The sequence below is a fragment of the Pipistrellus kuhlii genome, unplaced genomic scaffold, assembly GCF_014108245.1.
Source record: "Pipistrellus kuhlii isolate mPipKuh1 unplaced genomic scaffold, mPipKuh1.p scaffold_m20_p_2, whole genome shotgun sequence".
NCBI classification, from domain to species: domain Eukaryota; kingdom Metazoa; phylum Chordata; class Mammalia; order Chiroptera; family Vespertilionidae; genus Pipistrellus; species Pipistrellus kuhlii.
The window spans coordinates 49786569-49813759 of NW_023425515.1; the positions used below are offsets into that span (position 1 = coordinate 49786569).

Here is a 27191-nt window from a genome sequence, read left to right on the forward strand (position 1 = left end):
CCACACACACACACACACACTCCCCTCTCAAAGCTGTTTTCAGCCTCCCAGCCTCGTCCTGGCAGGACTTTGGGAACCCTGACGCCGCCGCATTGCAGGCGGTTGGGCCCAGGGGGCGGAGCCAGGCGGTGGGCGGGGCGGGGTCTGTGACGCAGAGCCCCGCCCCTCCGCCGCTGTTGCCACGGCAGCGTAACCGGCGTCAGGGTTGCCAGGCGAAGGCTGCGCGCTAACAAAGCCCCGTCTTGCTCCACCTCTCCTTTCTCTCCGAGCCGAGGCCCAGTACGGCCTTAACCCACCCAAGTTCTGCTGCTTTCCCTCTCCAAGGGCGCCAGGCCCTGACACTCCCCACACTCCCAGCCTGGTGCCCGTCAGCTTGTTTGGGAGCGAACCTCAGGTACCAGCCCCGAAGGGGAGGTGGAGGGAGAGGGCCGGGACCAGCTCCCGATGGCTGCCTGGGTCTGAGGGAAGAGTCCTGCCCATGAGCCCACCTGAATTCTGTCTACAGAGCAAGAGGAAGGGACTATGATCTTTAAGAGAATATGACCATGGGTGATTCTTGCCCTCTGTCTATCCTATAGCTATGTTTTTATACCTAGAACTACCATTTTATGATTTCTTACACAGAGGATAGTGATTTGGGAACACAACATATTCTGAGACCAGAGCCCCCAACCCTACTGACTAACCAAACCTCTTATTTTTCTTCTGTAACATGGATATAAGAATACCTAGGGAGTGGTTGTCATGAGGACCAACGAGTCTGACTAGCACTTTATAATTGGCTATCATTGATCCATTTTCCTAATATTTCTCGAGCACTGAGTATCCCAGTCACCAGGCTAGGTAGTGGGAATTCTACAGTGAACAGAAACTGATCGTTCCTGCCCTCGAGTTTACAGTCCATCGGGAGAGACAGGTGTTAATCAAATGATCATGCAAATAGTGTAAAATTAGAGCTAAGTGCTGGCAGTGAGAGTTGGGTAAAGTGGTGCTCTGAGAAAATATAATGAAACTAACAGCTCAGAGAGAGCTGAGCTGAGATCTGAAGAATGGGTGGAAAGGTGGGGAGTGCATCCCAAGCAAAGGTAACCATGTATCTGTATGTACAAAACTCACCACCTCCCATTCCAAACTCAGACAAGTACCCACAGTTGCCTGATCTTGGGGTCCAAGAGCTGTTCATAGAAACTTACCTCTGGGGGTTGTGGTGTCTGGATCCTCTCATTCATGTAACTGGAGACCTCATTTATATAACCGAAGCCCTGTTCAGTCCACACCAATAAAACAAAATGAGAGATTCCAGAACCATCCCTATTCCATATAGGATAAGACCTATTTCCTTCAGCACTGAGAAAGTATGTGTTGGCCACAATTCCACATTGGGAAGCATATGAGTTTTTTAAAAAGGGAAATCTGTTTAATTTTAAAGAGCTGGGGGTAAGGGGACTAGAATGGATCATTGAGGAGGGCCTGCCATACGGACAGCTTTAAGAATGGGAAAAAATGTTACAAAAATATCACAATCGTGGAACAGTAAGGTGAAATGAGCCTTTCTCCACTTCCTTTATCCGATGTGAAGAAATGATCCATATTACTCAGAGGCATAAAGGTTGGGCTTTGTGGCCTCTCCAGCCTAAAGAGCCTATGACTCTAATTCGAGTATATGGAGCATGAAACAATTGGACCTGTCCCTCCTTCAGTCCTCTCCATTTCTGCTGTGATCCACCATCTACCCTAGGGGTGTCGAACTCAATCAGAGTAGGGGCCAAAATCTAAAATCCAGCCTAAATCGCGGGCCGAATGGTTTACTGAACAGTCATAAACTGTCATTGTGATGGAAATGCAGCGGAGTGCAGTGATGACAGCGCGGTGCGGGCCACATTGCAAGGCCTGGCGGGACGGATTTGGCCCGCGGGCCTTGTGTTTGACACATGTGATCTACCCAGTCACCCACGATTGAAAAGTGGGGAGTCACCCTAAATTATTCTCTCTCCTCCTCCTCCTCCCTCAGTGATTACCAAATCCTGTAGCTCCTGTCTCTCCTATCCCTTCCCACTGTAACTGCTTTTCAAGGCAATGATGCTCAAGAGTGGTTGCCAAAAGTGCTGCCATATTATCCTTCAGTCCACTCCCTTTAGCCCATCTACACAGCTGTCAATCAACTCATATTTCAGAGTCCAATGAAGAGGAATAAATAATACAAGTCTAACAAACAGAGGGTAATATAAAAAATTTTTTAACTATAATGGGATTGGAGTAATGGAAGATTGGCAAGACATAAAGAGATTTAAAGCAGAGATACAAGAAGCAACCACAATCCTCGAGATGGATTACTCAGAGAAAGAGCCTCCTAAGAACTTGTTGCAGAGGGTGTGCCCACATCTCACTGGATGGTAGAGAAATTGCTGAGATGCCAGGGAGACAAAAATCTGTCTGGGACGCCAGAGAAGCCATTCATGAAAAGTGACAGACTCACTGGCTGCACTCTGCTGCGAAGCTTCCCCAGAGAGGGAAATGCCAGGGGAAGCTAGGAACTGCTGTCAGGCATTGACTAGGTCACATACTGTAGATGCTGGAGAATCAGGCACTATGGGATCCCAGCACAGGAGAAGCTGCACACTCCCGCACCTAGCAAAAAGATACATCTGTGGCACCCACAGAGAAACCCCTTCCTCCTCCGGATCCCTCCAGCACCCTCTCCTGAGGAAGCTGTACAGTATGGCCACTGACAAAATGAGAAATATTTTAAGGGTTTAGTTCTGTTTTTGCTGAGGAGGCAATGCAGGGTGGATTTGGAGCATCAAGATAACACCAAAATCTGATTGTATGACTAGTGCTTAAATTCTCTAGTCACACCCTATTGCATTTAATATAAAGTTCAAAAGCATTACCAGGGAATATTTTATATTCTGATCTTGGGCTATATACTGAGTGGCCATATTATTATATGCTCTCTGAACGCATAATAATCTGGCCACTCAGTATGTATGTATATATATTAGAGGCTTGGTGCATGAATTCGTGCATGGGTGTGGTCCAGCCAACCTGGCCAGAGGTAGGGGACATAGGCGCTTGGCCTGCCTGCCTGCTGGTCGAAGGGAACAATTTGCATATTAGCCTTTTATTATATAGGATATACACTGAGTGGCCAAATTATTACGCATTCAGAGACCATAATAATCTGGCCACTCAGTGTATATTCAGCCTTAGGCCCAACCACTCTCCCTTTGTCCCCTCTAGCCCACCACATTTACTCATAGTTCCCTGAATTCACTATGTTCTCTCATACCTGCACACCATTGTCTAAGTACTGTACCAGTAGTCATAGCCACAAAGAACTCCCTCCTTGCTCTCATCAGTGGGCAGATGTTTATTAAGTAGCTTCTCTGTACTATAAAGTAGTTCTGGGAGATAGAATAAAGCAATGGACAAACCAGGTTTCCTCATGTCTCTGTTCAAATATCATAACCCTTTGGGAAGTATTTTCCAACCTCCTTCTCCTACCTTCAGAAGGGTTAAACTCCTCATCTAGAAGTTTCTAGTCACCAATATCTAGTGCAGACTTATTGACATTTATCATACCCTGTTTTAATCATTGATGTTCATATTAGGCTCTTCCACTAGCCTATGAGCTCTCTGAGGGCAGGGTGTGTGACTCGTGTGTTTCTATATCCCAGTATTCAGTACTATTCTTCACACATGAGTTTTGTTAGATTAATATTTGCCCAGGATCATATGACGAGTCAGAATCCTGCCTTATAGTCAAGAGTGCTTCTCAACTAGAGCCTAATCCTCCCTATGAGGTCTATTGGGATAAGACAAGTCAATGTTGAGCATCATCAGGAATGGCAACAGAAATAGGACAAAAACATAGCCCTGATCTTATACTGAAAACTATGGTGCATTCCTCCCACCCCTCAGAGCCCTTTTATCCTTTGAGTCCCTGGACATGTTATAATGAAATCAGAAGTAGGAAGGACAAGTAGATAGGTGAAAATGATGTGGGAGTATTCTGACACTTTACTCTGAAAAAATGAAGACTCTCATATACTTAGGAAAGACAAGGTTAAGGTGACCCCAGACTTGTATATCAAATCAGATTTCCAAATCAGAGGACATGCTACACAGCTGTAGGGAACACAGTAAACATGGCAGACTGTAAATGGTAGCTTGGGACTTGTGGACCATGATGTGAATATGAGGAAATCATTGAAATACAAGCATGCCTAAGTTAAGATAAATCAAAAGAGGTTCACTTGTTAAATAATAAATGTGGAACTCATAACTTCCAAGAGATGGTACTAGCATGATATACAATAAATTCTGGGAAATTTGCTAATAACAGCCAAAAGCTCTATTTAAAAAAAAAAAAAAAAGGAACAAGGTCAGGTAGGGCTGCTCTTAGCAGTTTTGTTGTTGGCATCCAAATGCTGGGTTTGCTGGATCCTGGATTGGCTGAGGATAGAAAAAAGATCCAGACTTCTGTGAAATAAACTTGGAGAGGCAAGATAATATGAATAAGACAAAGTATGGAGAGCTTGAAAGCCAGAGCATCATGCTGATAAGAAATGAAAATGTGTTATTGCTTTATTCAGAGAGGGGCAGTATGTCATAGTGTGGAAAGAGCAATGAAGTAGACTTGAGTTCTTGATTCTGCTCTAACATAATCTGTTAGCTTGCGCCAAACACCTCATTTATCTGTACCTCAGTTCCCTCATTTGTAAATTGAAGATATTGAACTATTGTAAGCCAAATTAAGTCCCTTAACATCGATGTTTCTCTCTCTCTTTCTTCCTCTCTTAAATCAATAAAAATATATCCTCAGGTGAGGATTAAAAATAAAAATAAAATTGAAAGAAATAGAATAGTGTTGTTGGGGAATGGCAGAGATCACTACAAAAGCAGGAGTGGAAGAGCTGGAGAGTAGAGGTGATGTAAGGTTGGAGTTTGTTACACTAGATGACACTGTAAATATTACTATTATGTTATTGTTTTACAAATTAAAAATAGAATGAGGTCTAAAGAATAACCTGCATCCAAATATGATTGCCATTTAAGTGAAGCCTCACTTGATATAAGCCTGCTTTTCTGATTCTTTCAAACTCACTCAGTTTATCTCAATCTTAGAATCATATGACCATCTTAAAATTTGTTTATGCTTTGGTGTTTTATAGGTATCAGAAATTTTAAAGACACCCTACACCACCACCACCACCAACCCCAGCAAGCAGCATCAATTCTCCTGAGGCAATCCCAGATCCTACTTTCCTATTATAAACTAATACCGTTACATTCCTTTATCATGCTGCCTCAGTAAGAGAGTTAGTGGTTAGCTCCCTGCTATTTCTATCTTAGCTAGATGTTCTTACTTCTTGCTCTTGGCTTCCGTCTCCTTTAGGAAGTACCAGGTGCCTTTGGCCTGTGTGACATTCTATGAACTCTGCAATCACAATTTCCCTGTAATCAAGAAGAAGTTCATCTGCTTTGCTAATTTGTCTCAAACTTTCTTCCTGGCTTCTAATCAATATCTTAGTTGAGTAATTTAAATTAGAAGTTAATTGTTTACTTAACAAGTTTCTTTATAGTTCACTTTCTAATTAATATTCCTTTTAAATTATGTAAATCTCAGATTTTACTGGAAATTGATTTCAATAACCACAAGAATCTCTTCTATAACACATAATCTTAAAAGGTTGAAGCAAAACTATTTTTCAACAGAAGTACTTGGCACTGCACTATACCAGCAAAATAGCCCCTAACTTTTTTTTTTCTTAAATAAATTTTTATTGTTCATATTATTACAAATGTTCCTTCCCCCTCCCCTTCCCACCCCACCCTCTGCTCTTTCCCCACTCCCCATTGTCTTCATCCATAGGTGCACAGTTTATGTTCAGTCTCTTCCCACATCCCCCTCTCCCTTTTTCCCCAAGAATCATCAGTTCACTCCCCTTCCATACCTCTGATTCTATTATATTCAACAGTTAATATTGTTCCTCAGATTTTTTTTTAATTTTCTTGGTTTTTAGATTCACTTGTTGATAGTTACGTATTTGTTGTTCATAATTTTTATCTTTATTTACTTTCTCTTCTGAAAGAACCCCCTTCAGCAATTCATATAATTCTGGTTTGGCTGTGATGAATTCCTTTAGCTTTTTTTTATTAGTGAAGCTCTTTATCTGACCTTCAAATCTGAATGATAGCTTTGCTGGATAGATTATCTTTGGCTGTAGGTTCTTACTATTCATCACCTTGAATATTTCTTGCCATTCCCGTCTGGCCTGCATTGTTTCTGTTGAGAAATCAGCTGACAATCGTATAGGTGCTCCTTTATAGGTAACTACCTTCTTTGCTCTTGCTTCTTTTAATATTCTCTCTTTGTCTTTTGCTCTTGGAATCTTAATTATGATTTGTCTTGGTGTGGTCCTCTTTGGATTCCTTTTATTTGGAGTTCTGTGTGCTTCCTGGTCTTGTAAGTCTAATTCTTTCACTAGGTGGGGGAAGTTTTCTGTCACTATTTCTTTCAGTATGTTTTCGATATCTTGCTCTCTCTTTTCTTCTGGGACCCCCATAATTCTGATGTTGGATCGTTTGAAGTTGTCCCAGAGGTTTCTTACATTATCTTCAATTTTCTGGATTCTCTTGCCTTCTAGCTTCTGCAGAGGAGTGTCTTCTGGTTTTTTATGTTCCAAATCTTTGACTTGATTCTTGTGATCTTCTGTTTTTAGGACACTGTATAATATTTTTTATTTCAGACAATGTATTCTTTATTTCTTGTTGATCCCTTTTCATATCCTCATAGGTCTCATTTATTTTATCGGCCTTTTCTAGGAAACTCTTGAAAAACCTTATAAGTGTGGTTTTGAACTCTATATCCAGTCGCTTTTTGTCCTCCATTTCTTTCGTTTGTGATCTGTTTGGTTTAGGCATTTTCGCAGGCAGCTTTCCTGATGGGGCGGGGTTTCAGGGTGGAGCCTACAGCTTTGGCTTCCGTCAGCCTCGCCCTATGCGGTTCCTGGGTCTCAGGGTCCTTCAGTAATCGCTGCAAGCGCCTCTGAGAGAAAGGTGCCCTTGATCACCTGCTACCAAACAGTCTAGTCTCTCCCCTAATGGGCCTGAAACTGGGGTTCAGTTCAGTTGGAACTGGAGTTGGAGGTGGCGTTCAGAGCAGTCTGGAGCCCCTGTCTCCTTCCCGCCAGGGCAATCCCGCGGCACAGCCGGCCATCCCTTCTCTGCACGCAATGTGCGTGCCTCCGTGACCTCCTTTCGCCGCTCCCCTGGGGTTCCGCCTTACAGCCCAGCTCCCTCTGGATGAGCCTGGGTCCCCAGGGTCTGGCCTAGAACTGGGATTCAGAGCAGTTGGAGCTGGGTCCAGCACAGTCGGAGCTTTTATCTCCTTCCTGCTCGGGAACGCCAGCCAGGCACTCGGCCTCCCTCCTCTCCGGCTCTGTCCTCTCCGCGCGCAAAGCGTGTCTCCGTACCTTGGGCTCTTACAGCTCCTCCGCTCTTCCTTCTAGTTTTCTCCTTGCTTCTTGCTGTATAATTTCCAGTCAGTCGACTTTCCTGTAGTTCTGGGTAATGTCCATTTTATATTTTAGTTGTATTTTATTGAAATTGTTGTGTGCGGCTGCAGCTAGGTGCCTACCCGAGCAGCCATCTTGGATTCTCCTCAAAATAGCCCCTAACTTTTTCATGTCATGGCGCACAGAGAAAATGTTTGTAAAGCACACTAGAGTAAACTATAGGGTATTAGTGGTACATATGGTGCTTACAAAGAAAGTCAACATATATATATTTATTATATAACTAAGGATCCAGTGCACGAATTTGTGAACCTTGAAAGGAACTGTGGGCCTCAAGGCTGCAGTAAGCACAGGGGCAGGTCTCGGCCCATCCTTTGCACCCTCACCCAGCCTCCGGTCCTCTGTCTGCCAGCAGCCCAGGTCCCGGCATCACCAAGTGATTGGGGCCAGTGCCGGCAGTGGGTTCGAGGTGGCTGCAGTCTGGATCACCTCTCAGGAGCAGGGGGAGGTGGAGTGCCCTCAGTGACAATCAGGGCCGGCAGCTGCTGCTCGCACCCACTGATGGTGCCCAGCGATCAGGACTGGCACTGGACACCAGCAGTGGGTGCGAGAGGCAGCTCTGGTGCTGGCTGTGGGTGTGAGTGAGGCCAGTGCTGGCAGTGGGAGCAAGAGGCAGCTGTCGGCCCCGATCTCCCCTCAGGAGCAGGGGGCGGTGGAGAAGCCCTGAGAGGCAACTGGGGCCAGCAGCCACCCTTGCACCCACTGATGGTACCAAATGATCGGGGCTGGCGCCAGGCACCAGCAATGGGTGCAAGTGGGCCTAGCACTGGCAACAGGTGCAAGCACCAGGTGGGACCACGATGCATGGAAGCAAATAATTTTCAGTAACCACCAGAGGCTCGCCCCATGGCAGTGTCCGGCACCCTGCCTTGGTCTGGTGCCCCACTCACCTGCTCCACCATCCCACCATGGCCAACACCTGCCATGTTCCACACACACCGCTTGGTGCTCATCAAACATCATAGTGACCGGTTGTTTGGTTGTTTGGTTGTTCTGGTTGTTCCGCCATTCAGTCTATTTGCATATTAGCCTTTTATTATATAGGATTATAATAAAAAATAAAATATATAGTAAAAGTGAGGATATTAAACATTAGGTTTAAATCAATCTTTCCCCCTCCACCTCAAATTTTTTAAAGGAGAAATCAAGCTTGCTTTCTTATCATGAGTTTGCTTTATACTGTTTTATGTTGAGATGACTATATGCAGTTCCTTCACATAAAGCTGAAAAGCAAACATTTTAATGCTATGAGAAAGGTGGCCTCACGGATGGATCTCTGCAAATGAGAGAAGGGTATTTATTGATTTTTCTCCAATTGGCAGAAACTCCTTTATCACTATTAACCAGAATTTGGATAATGTGATTTCTCCTTTCATTGAAATTCTTGTGATAATGTGAATGGATTTCTAGTGTGCTTAAACTTTTTCCTATCATGTATTTCCAAATAATGTGACACTTAATAGATGTTTTGCTATTAGACTTCTTTAGTCTTGAAGTTAGAATATCAGTTCAGCTCCCCACTGAAGTAATTCTAACCTCACATTCCTTTGAATTCATGAGCATTGTTGGCATACTTTATTATATTTTCACACATTCCTTGTAATTTTGATTAAATTCAGTCCTGTGCTCTAAAATTTCAAGTGAGCCAATTTTCTGAAAACAATAAATTCTCTTCACCAACTCTGCAAGAAGGATCACTGCCTTTTTTTTTTTTTTTTTTTTTTTTTTACACAATTTTACTTTTAGCTCCCCACCTTCAGAACACCTTTTATTTTGGTAGCACTTTGGTGGGAAACATCAGACTGTTTCTTCACATAAAGCTGAAAACAGATTGACAGAACCATAGCAGCCTGGATTTTATTAGTCACACCCTCTGATGTGGAACTCACATCTACAGGCGAACATAGAGACTAGAACTCTGTGCCAGCCAAACAATGCCTTGCTTGCCTCCTAGGTGTTTAGAACATGAAGAACAAATACTAGTAAAAACCTTCCCACCTTCCTGCCATCACAGCTTTGCCTTCGGCACAGAAACCATTGTATTAATCCAGAAAATTGTATTTGTTTTAAAATACATAAAGTGTTCCAAATACTTCATCCTGAGTAGTTTATTTTGGTAATTTTTGGCAAAATGGTATTATTAGCAAAACTAGTTTTGGCAAAACACATTCTTCCAAGCATTCCTTTCTAAGGATTCCAACTAGGGCTGTTAACCTGTACGCTGTTACTGACATCTGCCGGTCCACTCCTCTGCAAGGAAACGCTGCGATTAATTAGTCGTGTAGAGAGCGTCATCAATGCATCTTCCAATAGCATCATCCAGAATGGCACTTACAGTTCCTTTACTTCACTTAGTCCCAAACGTGCTAATTTCCCAGGCAGGTTGGTAAATGGTGAATCTATAATTGTAAGAGTCATTTTGGCTTTGGTTCTTAATTATGTGACCTTTCAGTTAGCTTCTTGAAGCCAGACCCAATCTGACGTAAACTCTTGTTGTAGTTGTATATACTGTTGTAAACAGTTCGCAAAACAGTGGTTTTCAAAGTGCAGTTTCAGGGACTCTGAGGATCCTTGAGACTTTGGGTAGGCAAGAGTCTATGAAGTTAAAACTATTTTTGTAACAATGCTAAGACATTATATGTCTTTTTCACTCTCTTTTTGCTTAAGAATGTACAATGGAGTTTGCCAAAAGCTACATGATGTGTGATATCATATCAGATTGAATGAAAAACAAATATAAGCATCTAGTTGCCTTCTATTAAGCCAGACATTAAAAAATTAGTGAAAATGTAAAACAATGTCTCAGTTCTCATTAAGGAATTTTGTTTCTGGACACTATTGCATTTTTCATAAAATTATATTATTTATGCAAACAAGTAAAAGATTTTATTTTAAAGAAATACTTTTAAATTTCTAAAATGATAAATATTGATAGATGTAACTCACATTAACAAAAGTTCTTTAAGGTCCTCAATAACTGAAGAATATAAAAGGGTGCTGATGCCAAAACCTGTCATAATTACTGTCATAAGAGGCTCTGTAAAACACAGACATTTTCTATTAAGCCTCTGGCATAATTTACCTGGGACCATTTTTTTTTTTTTTTTCATCTGATGCCCTTTCGATGAAAATAAGATATTTAGCTGAAACCGATTTGGCTCAGTGGATAGAGCGTCGGTCTGTGGACTGAAGGGTCCCAGGTTCAATTCCTGTCAAGGGCATGTACATTGGCTGCGTGGGGGGAGTGCAGGTGGCAGCTGGTTGATGTCTCTCTCTCGTCGATGTTTCTAGCTCTCTATCCTTCTCCCTTCCTCCTTGTAAAAAATAAATAAAATACATTTAAACAAAAAAAAAAAAGATATTTAGTCAGACAAAAAAATTATCAAGGCAAACAAATCCAAATTTGAAATAATCTTCGCTATATTACCTAATAAGTGACTTTATTTTTTAACTTCTGTATATGTCTTGTGAATCTCTAAAAAGTATTCAACAATAATTCAATATTTAAAAAATTATTAATATTTAGATTTAAATTATACTCTATGGTGGGAAAAATGAATACCATATTAAAGTACTTAAGGAAACATAGACCTTTTTTACTACAACAAATCAATATTCAAAGAAATAAGATTCATTTCCTTAAGCTTTTTTAACTCATTAAATTTTTGAAAAAGTAAGCATTTATAAGGGAGAACTTTGGAAATATTATAATTGAATTTAATAATTGAAATGCTAGCTTTTCCAAAAATTTTAATATTATTTATACTCAAGTATAGTTAAAACATTTTGAAAAATGTTTTCCATAAGCTATTAAAGGCCTAAGTCCCCTTTATTAAACCAATTAAATTATTTTCCATTATTTTTTGTTTTTAGAAGGAAACATTATTTCAATATAATTATGAAATCCATTAAGAATCAGATTTTGGATATTTTATATTAAAAGCCAAGAATAAAAACAAATATAAATCAAGGTACAACTTTAAAAGTGAACAAAATTAATTATGTTTTATTAGGAGTGATGATGATGATGATGATAATGATGATGAAGACATATATACCTTCTTAGTTGGGAGAAAATAAGGTTTTCAAACAAATTATTTCTTGAACAGCCTTCAGGAATGAATTAAGTTTGAGAAGCAAGGTTCCACAGTATATGCAGACAATCAACTTGTATTAGTAGCTTTTTAAGTTATTAAATATTCCACAATACAAAATCCAATGCATAATGTAAATATAGGCATAAAAATAATGAAATGAACATCGAGGCAGCCACCATTGAGCTTAAAATATAGAACATCGATAATAGTGTCAGGACCCCTATTTCATCTTCCTGATGACATTCCTTTCTTCCCAGACACAGGATAACAGCCATTCTGAATCTGGGTTTATTACTTGTTCTTTATTATAATACTAGAGGCCTGGCACACGAAACTCGTGCACAGGTACGGGCCCTAGGCCTGGCCTGGGACCAGGGCCATCTTCCCCAGCTGCCAGCAGCCGGCCCAGCCCCCTGCTGCCACTCTCCCCAGTTCCCCATTTGCCATAGGGGGTTCAGAGTCTGCAGACCTGGGGGAAGGACTGGGAGGTGGTCAGTGCGCCTCATAGCAACTGGTCAAGTGGTCATTCTGGTTGTTCAATTTGCACATTACTCTTTTATATATGTAGATGTGCTCCAATCCTTTGCGGGGGCAGGAGGGAATTGGGGGGGAGGGGGCGTGGAGGGCGGGGAGGAGCAAAGGAGGGCTGCTGAAAGGTGAGAGGCTCATTTGGCTGAGCAGCGGGCTCCGTGGGGCCAGGCCCAGAGTCCTCCACGAACCGAAAGCCCTGGGTAATTAGAGCTAATTACATGTGTGCAAACAGCCACAGGAGGCCTCTGGCCGGCCTCCCCCACCCCTCGGCCTGCCCCCTGCGATCTTGCCCCAGCAAAGGGGCTTTGCTGGCCAGCTGGGGCTGAGCGGGCCCTGGCGACATGGGCCCCAGCTTTTGAGTCCTTAGGTTTTTATTATCTTGGCCTCCTGAGCATTCCCGTCTCTGCGTCTCTGTGAAGATCTGAGAAGGTGCTTTCCTTGTATCCAGCCTCAGGGAGTGCCAGTCTGGAACTGAAGCTGCTGGATGAGGAAGGAACAGAGTTGGTGATCAATTTGTGCCTGCCTGGATGCACCATAGCACACCAATAGACTGACTTTTCTGAGCTTTCATTTGCAGGTCCGTACCGTGCAGGCCTCCTCTGAGACGCGGAGTCCAAGGAGGAGGAGAGAGGTGCGAATTCCTCACGTGTGAATAAGGCTTTACACTTTGAACTGCTAGCCTGAATCAGTGATCTATTTCATGGTTTCAGGAGCCTTTGGCAGGTTGGGTTGGAGTGGTGGTGGGGCAGCGTTTCATATTTCTATAGAGGCCCGGCGCACAGGTCGGGGCTGGCCGGCCTGCCCTGAGGGGGGTCCCGGATCAGGGTGGGGCTCCCGTTGAGGGGTGGAGCTGGCCTGGGCCAGGGGGTGGGGGTCCCTCCTGGGGGGCTGAGCTGCAGGCAGTTTGCATGCGGGCCATACCCACCCCCCATCAGGGTAAGGGTGCCTGCTAGGGAGCAGGGCCAGCAGGGGCGAGGGTCCATGGTCATTGTGATCTCTGGTCATTCTGCCATTTGGGTCGCTGGGCTTTTATTATATAGGAATATGACATAAGTATGTAACACTAAACAATGTATCGCCTTTCCAGCCAGCATCACGAGATTGACCCACGGTGACGTCTGCAGCATGCTCATGGAGGTCTCTGCTATCTTTCCAATCAATGAAGCTTTCACCACTCTGCAGTGGCCCTCTTTATTCCTAATAATGCACTTTGCCTTAAAGTTTCTTTTGTCTGGTATTAACATGACTACATCAACTTTCTTTTGGTTATTATTTGCCTATTTAATCATATTTTCTTTTACCTTCGGTCTTCCTGTGTCCTTAAGTCATGTCATATGTGTCTATAGTTAAAGTTATTTAAAAAATCCACTCTGCTAGCCCTGGCCACTTTGGCTCAGTGTTAGAGTACCAGCCTGGGGACAGAAGGGTCCCAGGTTCGATGCTCGTCAAGGGCACGTACCTTGATTGCAGGCTCCTCCCCTGGTCCATGTGCATGCAGTAGGCAACTAGTCAATGTGTTTCTCTCACATCGATATTTCTCTCTGTCTTTCCCTCTCTCTTTCATTCTCTCTGAAAATCAATGGGAAAATATATTTGGGTGAGGATTTTTTTTAAAAAATCTACTCTGATAATTTCTGTATTTTAAGTGGGACATTTATCACTGTTTCTTTTTATCATAATTACTGATATACTAATATATGGATTCTTTTCTGTCACGTTATTTATCCCTTTTTTTCTATGCTTTTCTCCTTTCTTCTTTTCTATTATCAAGTTGTTTTGCTGTTGGTGTTTTTAATTCCTATCTCTTCTTTATTAGTTTGGTGATAATATTACATTTTTAGTTATTACCCTTGAAATTTTACTGTGCATACTTGCATACTTAACTTTTTACAAAGTCTAAAATATCTTTATATTCTGCTTCCTCCAAATAAAAGAACATAAAGTAAAATAGAATGGAGTACCACCAACCTGAGACCACTTACATTTTTTTTGCCTTGGTATTCTCCAGCCAGGCTGGTGGATGGAATAAATTTAAAACTTAGACCTAGTTTGTGGCTACTAGGAATAAGAAGCAATAAGAAGCAGCAATGGAAACATATTTCCATGTCACTTCCCCTGCCAGTAATCAATCCCATTCTTTCACACTAAGGGCGTGTGAACCTTGGAGGGTCTCAGGCCGGGGAAGGGATTCATGATAGGAGAGTCCTTCAGTTCAGCTGTTTACATTATGGAGGCCCCAAACCTGGTCCATTTCCAACTTATTTGGTGTTTGTGTGAAAGCTTCTAGTTTCTGGCATCTACACTTGCCCTTCGTTTTGTCGTTTGTCATTCTGATTTCTGCTTTATTCCCTTGGCACTTAATTTCTCCTGCTGTCCTGCATCATAACAAGGTAATTTGAAAGGTACAGTTTGCTGGGACTTGCCTAACATCTAGGTGTTTTTTGAGGAGGGGCTTTTCAGACTACCTAGATTCTTTCTCTACTAAAAAGCAAACAAAATCTTTTAAACTGTTGTTTGTGCATAGAGCTTTATACTATGTATGGATTTTCATATTTTGTTTCAATTCATCTTGGAACTTTTTGAGTGAAATGTACCTATCTCCTTTTTTTTTTTAAACAATTAGAATAGATAAGTACACACATGTAAAGAGAGATGTTCATCAAATGCCTGCTTGGTGATTATTTTTATTTAGAAATAACTTAATGTCAAATAACAAAGGATTTACACAGTAAATTTTGCTACACTCTTACTTGGCCAATAAGAGTTGCATGATATGAAAGATGTTCATGAAATGCTGTGGAGTAAATAAGTTGTTTTGCATGACCCCATTTTTATTTATACAAATATATACTTTTTACATTGAAAAAATTCTGGAAGGAGATATCCAATATTTTGGGGTGACATCATTTTGTTTACTCCTTGTTGATCTCTACTTTTTATTTTTTTTAAATATATTTTATTGAATTTTTACAGAGAGGAAGAGAGAGGAATAGAGAGTTAGGAACATCAATGAGAGAGAATCATCGATCAGCTGCCTCTTGCACACCCCCTACTGGGGATGTGCCCGCAACCAAGGTACATGCCCTTGACTGGAATCGAACCTGAGAGCTTTCAGTCCACAGGCTGCAGGCCAATGCTCTATCCACTGAGCCAAACCGGTTTCAGCGATTTCTACTTTTTCAATGACTAAGTATTCTGTGTGTCTTTTTATGTTAAAGGATAGGATTACTTACAACAACAAATAGAAGGGTTAGTAAACCACGTTCCAGTCTCAGAGTTGTGTCACTATAGAATATATGTCTTGTGGGTGGTGAACTCCCCAGTATTGAGGGTGTCCAATAGACTGGGTGCCCTCCTGTTCAGGATTCCTGTCATTTTGTGACTCAGAGATTACCATTTTATTTATATATTTTTGTCTGCCAATAGGTCAACCAATCAATGCCTCAGACCGACAAGCAAATATGCATTCCCCCGGAACTGCCGGAATTGCTGAAGCAATTTACCAAAGCCGCAATTCGGACCCAGCCAGCGGACCTCATCCAATGGGCAGCGGAGTATGTGCTCCTCTCTCACCTTCAGCCGCCCACCCATTCCCACTGGAGGTGGAGAGGGGGGTGGAGGAGGGCGGGACCAGGAAAATTGTGAGGAGGTTGTCGTGGCTGCAGCCTGGGAGTTGGTTAGCATGATCTGTTTGATGTTCAGCCCTTACATTGCTTTGGTGCTTTAAACTCCATACATAAACCCATCATACTGGGTCTGAAGATGGAATGCCCTTAAGTGAACCAGACTGAACAACAGGAAGCTAGGGGAATAGGCAAAGTGTGCTGGGGCAATCAACGTGTTAGATTATCACCTCACATCAGCATACGCGCACACTACCAAGACCCTGCACCCCAGCTCCTATGCCAGGGAAAAGAAAAATTCAGCATCTGGGAGCTTGGCCTGCCTAACCAGCTGTAAACCAGGGCCTCGTTTCCGAGCCTCGCCGCTAGGTGGCAGCAGTGCACCGAGGGTGGGGCTGCCATCAGCCCATGCGGTGGGTAGCCTGGGACTAGTCCAAGCTGGTCCACTCCTTTCATGAGACAGCTTCCTCGTTGCTGCTAAAACTCTCGCCCCAACCAGTGACCTTTTGCATTTTGCCATTGGGGAAAATGTAATTTTCTTTCGTGTTTCTTTGACCTGACTTACCCATGCAGTACACAGTACATTCTAGAGACCTTAGGTAAAATAGCGATAAGGGCTGGAGAGCAGCTGGCCTGGCTGAAAATGTGCCTCAAACGCAGGTGCCCTCTGTCAGGCAGGTGCCCCAGAGGCTGCTCAACGGAAGGGGCTTACACAGCCATGGCTGCTGGCCCGGACTGAAACAGCTTAACACAGAAACCCTCTCAGCTTTGAAGTTGCTTTTTAGACCAAGTGCCTCCTTGAAACTGGGGAACTGGGACTTGAGGCAGGAGTTGGGAGCTAACCAGACCTCCCAGACCATTTCCCTGCTATTTTTACTGTGCCCGGGCCTCCTAGTAGCTGTCGAGTGGAGCTGGTGGGTTGCGGGAGGGAGGAGGTGAGTAGGTGAACTGAGCAGGTGGTGGGAAAGAGCTGTGGACACCTTGAGAAGGCGCACACAATCGAATCTAAGAGGGGCCTTCGAGAGGCGCTGAGCCAGTGCACTCAGGCTCTGGGGCTGGGCCACCATGACGCTTTTACAAACGGGAGGAAAATAAGCCAGTGGGGCTCATAAAGAGAGACAGAAATGTGGTTGTTTTGCTAGAAATGAGGCTCGTTTAGTTCTCCATTCTACATGTTACGTATGACCTCTACGTGTCAGAAAACTAACTTCTCTTAGGCATCACAGGCAGGCTTTGTTTTATACTATACAACAGTTTAGAATCTCATTTTATGATTCATGTGCCGCTGTTTTATGGCAAGAAAAATGACATTCCTTGGTATTGTCCCTGACATTTATGTAAGAAAACACTCCGCTGTTATAGCCTGCTTGCTCCCGTACTGTGCTGTGTGCTATAAACTTTTTAGCTCTCCGAGTGGAGTCAGTCTGTAGTTCCCTGCAATGAAAAAGGAGGGCGGGGCCTATAAGCGCACACTGTTCAGACACTGGAAAGCTCCTAGCACGTGGTTTTACGTGACTTACAAATCTGCAGCATTTTAGAGCATAGAACTCTACAAAATACACCTCTAATTCACCACAAGCAAGAGTTTCCTGCATATGTGCTGTCATTGAAAACACATTTTCCTTGCAGTTATTTTGGGGCGATGTGCCGCGGAGAGATTCCTTCAATGAGGGAGCGGGCTGAGCCATTCCCTTCGTCTAACTGGGCAGAGCTTACACCTGAGCTGTTGAAGATCCTGCACGCGAGGGTAAGGGTCACGCTGCAGCATCCAGCGGAAGGGTGGGGGCAATGTAGAGGCTGGGCGGGTCCGGATAGAAGCCCATTGTCCACCTGCCAAGTCAGCTGGCCACTCGGCAGCATCCTAAATAAAGTTCACTAAACCATGCACTGAAAGGAACTTTCCCTGAGGGAAATAGGAATGATGTTGAAATGGGCAGTAAGCTGAGTTGTCAGTGGGGTCATCCCAGATTTCCCTGGAGCTGGTGGGATGTCCAGGAGCTCCACGCAATGCTAATCCCTTCTCTCCAGAAAGTGCAGGTCCACCCCCACCCACCCACCCCCACCCCCACCCCCACCCCCGACAGTGTCTCCCTTGCTGATCAGGATCACAAAATGAGGACCATCGCAGGTTGGTGGGGGGGAAGGGAGGAGCATACTGTAGTTGCCAGATCTCTCAGGTGCAGCCAAAGACTAACTTTCAGGAGAGCACTGTCTCTCCTCTCTGCCGCGTTACCCTGGGAGCTGTCTGGTTTAGCTCCCTAGACCCTGCTTTAGGACCCAAGACGGAGCCGTTCGGGGTGACTCCGGACTGACTTAGCTTAGCATTTCACTAGAATCAGAGGGCCTGCGAAGGCATAGTGACACTTCACTGGGGCGTCTGGAGCCTTATCGCACTGTTGGCCAACACTGGCCATTTGTTCCTTTTCCCTCTTAACCACCCAGTGCCCTGTGCAGTGGGCATGGCAAAGATCTGGGGGACCTGGGGCCCAGCTACACGAAATATCTACACAGCACCCCAATGTTCTTCCTAGGAAAGGTGAGGGGTGCATGCGAAGTCTAGTGCAAAGAATTGAATGAAGTCTGGCAGCAAGAGACTTACCACCTAGTTCTAGTTTCACCACGAATCTGGGTCTCAAACAGTCTTCTGCCCCTTGGTTTCATTTCAGGCTGCCCTATCTGCCTTCTAGGGACAACGTAGGAGTGAAATAGCAGATAATAAAAGCATCAGAAAAAAGTTAAAGTATAATGTAAATGTGCATTATTCTCACAATTCTGACATCTGAAGTTAAAATGATTAAATTTGCCGCAGCATGCTCTTCATTGGCTGAATATTTATCTACCCTTGCAAGGATAACTGCCAATCAGAGTCCCTTTCACGCCCTGACACCCCGTCCTTTACTAGGTGCTGGGAGGACACAGAGCCTTTGCTGGTTGGGTGTTTCTCGGGGCGTGCTCTCACCCTGTCCCTCCTTCCCTGTCTTCCACCACCAGGTTGGCGGCAGACTGATTGTCAGTGTCGAAGAGCTGGCCCAAATGTGGAAGGTGCTGAGTCTCCCCACAGAGCTGTTCAACAGTGTGATGAACGTGGGCCGCTTCACGGAGGAGATTGAGTGGCTGAAGTTTTTAGCCCTGGCTTGCAGCTCTCTTGGTGTTGTAAGTTAGCTTTCATGCTCTTTTGTACTTAAGGGAAAGCCTCTCTTTGGGCCTGAACGGGCGATGATACCTCTGTACACACAGTCTAGCGATAAGCATGCCCCCTCTCCTGTCCACCCCCTCGCCTGTCCCAACGAGTCACTTCCTGGCTCATCAGCCAGAAGCAGGACTTAGGAGGAAAAGGGGAGAGGTTGACTAAAATATGGCTTTTAGATTATTTATGCATTTCCATCCTTGCACTTGGATTTATTTCCATTACCACTTTACCCACTTCATTCATATTCCTAGAGATAACCAAGACCCCGCTATGGAATCAGGTTTGCTTACACTTGGGTTCCAGTCACCTAGAAGATATACACGAGAGACTGTTAAAAGGAGGTGCAACTTTATATAAAACTATTTGATAAGCATCATTGGATTTAAAAAAACAGAGATAAGAGAGCAGGAAAGGAAAAATGAGGCTGTGTCTATACTTATAGTCATGATATTATCATGGATGCAATATGCTCATACAAATGTATGCCTTCTCCAAATTTAACTTGGTTTACAATTGGAAAAATCATTTTCCTGTTTTAAAAAAGAAGATACTGCAACTAGTTCATATATATATATATATATATATATATATATATACTTAAAAGCTTTAGGTATCCTCTTATATGTGACTCACTCTTGTTAAACACTGTTATAACTTAAATGAAGATTAATCAGAAACATGGTTTTTAAAAATCCCTGAAATACATACAAGTTTAAAAGTTAATGAGAAAAGTATTGCCTCTGCCAAAACCAATGGTATAAAAAGGTAGTTTGAATCATCCAGTGTATCTAAGCACGATTTTACTCTTTCTTCTCCAATATGCTTGAAATATATATTTGACCCTTTTGTTTCTGGGGAAAAGTACCAGAAATATTGTAGTCCACCTTTCCCTATGGATTTCCCCGCAACTTTCCTCCTAACCATTTCTTGGAGAGGAGGAGAGGAGAGGCCATTTGTGGTTTGTCTTCGTTGCTCTTTATGGCAACACTGTATAGTGAATAAGTGTTCTCCTCCAGAGACCGGAGGAACGCAGCAGGGGCAGGTGAGCTGGGTAGGTGAGCTGCCACTCAGCACCATCACACTTCTGTGGAAACAGCCCCCAGGACTGGGGGAAATCACAGAGGAGAAAATTTAAAAATGTCACTTTTATCAAAGTCTCACAGGGCCACAAATTTATTCATAGCACATTCAGAGATGTTCAGGGGGTGGGGAGAATTATTTTAGTTTATCTGTAGGCAATTCCAACTTTCCTGATCTACACCACCCACAAAGGGTGAAGTAAGAAAATAAGTAGATTCTTTTTTTTAAATAAATCTTTATTGTTCAGATTATTACAAATGTGATCCTCTTCCCCCCGCCTCAATTGCTCCCCTTCACCAGGTTCCCACCCCACCCTCTGTCCTTTCCCCAACCCCCATTGTCCTCATCCATAGGTGCACAGTTTTTGTTCAGTCTCTTCCCGCACCCCCACTCCCCTTTTCCCTGAGAATCATCAGTCCACTCCCCTTCCATACCTCTGATTCTATTATATTCACCAGTTAACATTGTTCATCAGATTTTTAAATTCCCTTGGTTTTTAGATTCACTTGTTGATAGCTACGTATTTGTTGATCATAATTTTTATCTTTATCTTCTTCCTCTTCCTAAATACAGTAACCTCCTTCAGCAATTCATATAATTCTGGTTTGGCAGTGATGAACTCTTTTAGCTTTTTTTTTATTTGTGAAGCTCTTTATCTGTCCTTTGATTCTGAGTGATAGCTTTGCTGGGTAGATTATTTTTGGCTGTAGGTTCTTGTTATTCATCACCTTGAATATTTCTTGCCATTCCCGTCTGGCCTGCATGGTTTCTGTTGAGAAATCAGCTGACAATCTTATGGGTGCTCCTTTATAGGTCACTACCTGCTTTTCTCTTGCTGCTTTTAATATTCTCTCTTTGTCTTTTGCTCTTGGAATTTTAATTATGATATGTCTTGGTGTGGTCCTCCTTGGATTCCTTTTGTTTGGGGTTCTGCGGACTTCCTGGACTTGTAAGTCTATTTCTTTCCCCAGGTGGGGGAAGTTTTCTGTCACTATTTCTTCTAGTACTCTTTCGGTATCTTGCTCTCTCTCTTCTGGAATCCCCATAATTCTGATGTTGGTTCACTTGAAATTGTCCCAGAGGTTTCTTACACTATCTTCAACTTTCTGGATTCTCTTATCTTCTCCCTTCTGCAGAGGAGTGTCCTCTGGCTCTTTGTGTTCTAAATCTTTGTCTTGATTCTTGCGATCTTCCAGTCTGTTTTTAGGACTTTGTATAATATTTTTTATTTCAGACAATGTTTTCTTCATTTCTTGTTGATCCCTTATTATTTCTAGTTGCTCCCTTTTCATATCCTCATAGGTCTCATTTATTTTACTGGCCTTTTTTAGGATATTGTTGAATAACCTTATAACTGTAGTTTTGAACTCAATGTCCAATCTTTTCTTTTCCTCCATCTCCTTCCTTTGTGTCCTTCTTCTTGTCTGCATTTTAGTTGTTTCCCTGATTTGATGGAATAGCTTTGTGTGCTAGGTGTTCTGGTAGAGCCCAGTAGCACAGCCTTCCCAGTTACCTGCAGTGGACAGTCTTGGTGTAGCCCTTTGTGGGCTGTGTGTGCAGTCTTGTTGTTAAGCCTTGCTTATTGTTGGTATCACTGGGAAGCATTGATCTCCAAGCCAATTGGCTGTGAGGATCAGCAGTGTCTCAGCTAGGAGGGTTTCCGTACTCTGCTTGAATAGGGCGGGGTCTCGGGGTGGCGCAGACAATCTTTGGTTCCCTGTCAGTCTCGCCTTAGAAAAGTCCTGTTCGTGGAGAGTTTTGGAAGATTGGTTGCAGGCGCGCGCGCGCACCTCTTTGGTAAAGGCGCAGACAAGCTTTGGATTCCTGCAAGTCCCTCCTTAGAGAAAGCCAGCCTCTGGGAGAGCTTCTGCGCTCAGCCACAGGTAGGGCGCAGTCTCGGGTTGGTGCAGACAAACTTTGTTTTCCCTTCGGCTCCTCCCCAAGTCCCGCAGTAATGGCCTCTGGCTTCACACACCTCCAAGAGATCTCTGCCCACTGCCTAACAATCTGGCCTCTCCCTGTCTGGGGCCGTTTATCAGAGCAATAGGGTGATTCTGTTTCTCTCGGACAAGAAAGCCAGCCGCGTTAGCTGTTCGCCCTCTCCGCGCCAGGAGTAAGCCAGTAGCGAACTCAGCCCGGCCCGCCCTCTCTGCGTGCAGGGAGTAAGCCAGCAGCAATCTCGGTCCAGCCCTTCCTCTCCGCACCGGGATTAAGCCAGCGCCTTTTCGCGCACACAGTTCTTCGTACCTTCACAGTTCCTGAGGTTCAGCATGCCTTCTCTCTCCTTCCCAGATGGCAGAGCCTCCTCTTAGCCAGCCATCTGGCACTTCAGGGCAATGCCTCCCCTGTTTTTCAGTTCTAAATTCAAATTTGTTGTGGTAGGCTGCATTCGGGTGTCTACCCTATGCCGCCATCTTGGTTTCTCCAAAAATAAGTAGATTCAATCCAATTTGGAACTTTCATCTGATGCAATAACTGAAACAGTTTTAAGGTAAATTGTCCAGTCCCTCGGGCTTCTCCTCACCGCTCTTTCTTTAAGATGACAGTGAATTGGCAGTTACTAAATAGTCCTGGGGATGTAAATAAAGCACAGCTTAAGGAATATAGTCAATAATATTGTAATAACTATGTATGGTGTCAGGGGTACTAGACTTATCAGGGGGATCTCTCCATAAGTTATACAAATGTCTAACCACCATACCGTGCACCTGAATTAATGTAATATGGAATGCCAACTATAATTGAAAAAAAGTATTAAATCAATTGACTATATTTTTTAAAAAGATAGCAGTTGAGTATATTAGGAAAGGGGTAACTAGGACTTTAGAACACCCAGCTGAAAGGCTTCCCACAACCCTTGGTCCCCTCTGGCACCTCTGATCTGCCTGCAACTAAATGCTCATCTTTGTGGTGGCTAGCTGTCTGCAGTGTAAATCTTTGGTCCCACCTCTCACAGCACAGCAGTCCCTGCCCTGGCTCATCTACATTCTTGCTGGTGCTCTCGGCCTCCTGGAGTTTCTTCCGGATTGCCCTCACCTGCTCCCTGACTTTTCTGGTCCTACTTGAGAGCCCCTCACCGCCTGGTGAGATGCCTGTGTCCTCTCCTCATCCACGTCCCTCACAGTAACCAAGAATGACTCTGGAAAGCCACATTCCAGCCCTCCCTCGGCTCAGCTCACTGTGCAGCTACTAGGTTGACTTTGATATGGCTGCCTCCCAAATTGAGGAGGGGAAACCATGAAGGGAACTGTACCTTTCTACCTCCCTGCCAAGTGATGACGTTAGGTTAGATGTTCCACAAGATTCTTGTATCTCTATTCCCCCTTCCCTGCTTCCTCTGAGACACACTCGGGCCTCACTCTGGAGAGCAATGTACCTCTCCGATTCTGGGAGGTCCTGAGGTAGATGACTTTGCCCCCTCATCGTTTCTACGTCAAAGGACATCCAGAGGTCAGCCCGAAGGTCTAGTCCATAAGTAAAGGGCACTGTGTGAATCCAGGAACCAATACTGTTATACCCATTAGTTTCATGTTAGACTATTGCTAGGAACGTAAGTGTGGGAGTGGTCAGGGTGTCGCCAGCTAAAGGAGGGTTTGCATTCTACTTAATCCAAATGTCCTTAGAGGCAAGCCCAGAAATCCCTCCCTTTTTTGCCAACTCACCAGCCAGCCATGATGTCTGTGCCACTTAGAAAATCCAGTTTCCTCCTTATAGAAAAGTCTAATGGCAGAGATTTTAGGCAGCAGGAACTTCAGTCGTGAGCTCTCTGAGTCTACACACATGACTCAAGATGCTACCTGAAGACCTGTACTCCTCTTCCTTTTCAGCACCCCCTTCTAGAATAGCCTCTCCACCTCCTGTTCCACTGAGACCAATTATATAGAAGAGGAGGTTGTGAAACTGTACTCCTGGAAGGAATGACATATCTTGTTAGCAAATAACTCACTTTCTGAGACTTTCACCTCTAAATTCGAAAACCAGGCTCATAAGATGCTGAAAGGCTATCTCTATCCACCACCCCATCTGACCAGAACAATCTGTGCCTTGGAATGCAGATTGCTATTGACTTTAGATTTATTTAAGCTAACCAAAACGCTCCAGTCCAGAGAGTTCTTTCTCTATTCATCCATATATTAAATCTTTTAATATATTTTAAAACTTCATGAGGGCAGTAGGATTTGAAGGTTCTTTGAATGCCCAATAAAAGACTTTGGGGTAGAAAAACATCTATATTCGTTTGCTAGGGCTGCCATAACAAAGAACCACAGACTGGGTGGCTTAAACAACAGAAATTTATTTTCTCTCAGTTCTGTAGGCTGGAAATCTGAGATCAAGGTGTGTCTGAGGCCAGTTCATTAGGCTTGTAAATGGCCAGTGTCTCACTCTTTCTGCATATGGTTGTTCCCGTGTACACTTCTCCCTCCCTTTCTACCTCCTTCCCTCTTTATTCTCTCCTTTTCTCCTATTCTTATATGGACACCAGGCCTGCATAATTAGGGCCACTCTAATGACTTCATTTTAACTTAATTATCTCTTTAAAGGCCCTGGCTCCAATTATGAGTTGGGGTTTCAACATATGAGGGAGACACAGTTCATCTCATAACAACACCTTAAATTGGATGAGACTGTAGGAAGAGAACAACAGGACAAAAGTGGCACAGGAGTAGGGTTTGTTGTTTTTTTTCCTTTTTCTAAAAAAAAAGAGAGGCAGAGAGAATGAGCTATGGATGGAAATTATGAAGTTCAGTGCATAAATGCCTGCAAATCTACCCAAAACCATTATCATGCTGACCTCCCCTACACGCATGCTCTTCATTCTCACTGACATCCTCTCACCCAGCTTCCCGCATGCCTGGCCTCCCACCCTCCTTCATGGTGATGCCTGGCTCACTCAGTGCTTCACAGCGATTTCTAGAAGAGGACTCCCAAGGTCAGGGAAGAATAAATGCTAGTGGCTTGCTGCAAACATAAATTTTATTTTACATCATGCAGTGTTATCATTTTAAAATTCATATATGTTGAAGATTTTGTTTCATTTAATAGCCATGTCTGTAAATCTAAAAAAAAATGTAATCATAGATCAATTATAATTAATTAATGCAAATAATGTTTAAATTACCTGGCATCAGGTAAAGCTGTCACTCCAGGAAGATGGGTCAGCTTTATTCAGCATCTTCACATATCTCCTGACATACAGATTTACATCCCTGGGTAACACGCACCACAGTTAAAGGAACATGACATTCATAATAACTCAGGGAGAGGAAGGCAGCAGAACAGCAAACAGAAGCTGCAAGTGAAGGACAATGCTGGCCAGCCACTTGGAAAGTTATAGAGCTGCTGCTGCTTTCACCCAGTTTCACCACTTGGGACTAACTTTTCTCTGATCCGTGGGGAGTATGTCAGGAGAATCTACACATCATCTGTTTTAGTAAACCACCAAGATAAACATGCTGGCCTGTCTTTGCTAACTCAGACCTAAGCAATCCTTTCTTTGAATCATGTCTTTCCTTTATCCCATCATTTCACAACTCTCTTGCTTGTGAAATGTATCCAAAGGGTAGGTGTATTTAAAGACAAAGCAAGCCACAGCTGGTGTGGCTTTACCTGCAGACTTAAGGGTCCTGGGTTTGATTCTGGTGAAGGACACATGCCGGGGGTTGCGGGCTTGATCCCCAATAAGGGGCATGCAGGAGGCTGCCAATCAATGATTCTCTCTCATCATTGATGTCTCTCTAAATAAATAAATAAATAAATAAATAAATAAATAAATAAAGATACCCAGTTGACCAAGATTTTTTGAGTGAATTAAATAGCATTTGGGTGTAAAAAATTCAAACTTGCCAGAATATTATATCATTCTCACTTCATTTTATAAGAGCAAATGTTTGTTTTCCTTCCTGTATCTAAACCAATCTGAGGAATCTATTCGGGAACAGTGACTCTCTCCTTATTTAATCTCACGGCTTTGTAGACCATTTCCAAAACTCTCCAGATAGCATGTGAAGTCTTATCATGTGACCACGACACTGGGCCTGCCCGGATTCCTTTCAGCACCTTCCAGTTCCTCTACACGTATATCGCTGAGGTGGACGGAGAGATCTCTGCATCGCACGTCAGCCGAATGCTCAACTACATTGAACAGGAAGTGTAAGCTTTTACCAGTGGGAGGGGAAAGACGACCAGGAAAATACTGTAAATCTAGCAGGCCAAGGCAGACTGATGTTCCTGTAATATACTGATCTGGGAACAGAGACATACTGTGAAGAACAAGAGGGAAGGATCTAGAAGAGAAGGGGCAAGGGAAAAGGAAGATCGGTATAGGACAGTGACAGAGTGTTGCCGAGACCAGTAGCACAGCATCACCCGAGAACCTGTTAGAAATGCAGTTTCTCAGGCTCTATCCTGAACCTCCCAATTGGTGATTCGGAGGCAGGGCCCGGGCATCTGTGTCTTACACGTCCTCTGAGTGATGCCAACTCAGGTGTCAATGGGTAGGAGTGGAGGAGGAGGGGCAGGCAGTCAAAGGTTGAGAGAAAAAGAGGGTGATGAGAGTGGGAGCTGCAGCAGAATTCATTTGGAAAATGTATATAATCTTCCTTCAGATTAATTGTCAAGTGGACTAACATCATATATATATATTTCTTTCCAAACAGAATTGGTCCTGATGGTTTAATCAAGGTGATTGACTTTACTCAAAACCCAAGGGTTCGGCTGGAGTAAAAGCAGAATTTTGGAGATGATTGTGCTTCAGAAGAGCTGAAACCCACACACCATCCGCTGACCATTTTCTTGTACAACTGGTACACACTAATAAACAATTAGGCCAACATGAAATCTGAAGTGTGTGGAATTAAGACATAAAACTATTGGGACAAAACACATTGACAGAAGGTTAGTATTCTTCCCACATGGATACTAAGGAACAGGGGTTGAGGAAGCATGGATAGAAAAATGCATCTCAAATGAAAACCAGATTGTCAGACTTTCAAAGTAGAATGTCAACCAGCCACAGTTTTGCTATTGTGAGGTTGTTAGGCATAATTTAGATGAGTATCTTCTTTTAAAAATTTTTTTAAATATATTTTAT

At 43.4% G+C, this 27191-nt stretch overlaps 1 protein-coding gene across 1 annotated transcript; it reads left to right on the top strand.

Moving 5' to 3' along the window:
- Nucleotides 1-239: 239 nt before the first annotated feature.
- Nucleotides 240-26931, top strand: ROPN1 (rhophilin associated tail protein 1). The gene is made up of 7 exons (XM_045585196.1): nucleotides 240-394; nucleotides 13296-13345; nucleotides 15635-15762; nucleotides 17461-17578; nucleotides 18823-18984; nucleotides 26076-26251; nucleotides 26758-26931. Exons 2-7 carry the CDS (start codon nucleotides 13334-13336, stop codon nucleotides 26822-26824), a joined length of 663 nt encoding a protein of 220 aa, XP_045441152.1. The 5' UTR covers nucleotides 240-394; nucleotides 13296-13333; the 3' UTR covers nucleotides 26825-26931.
- The last annotated feature ends 260 nt before the right edge of the window (nucleotides 26932-27191 follow it).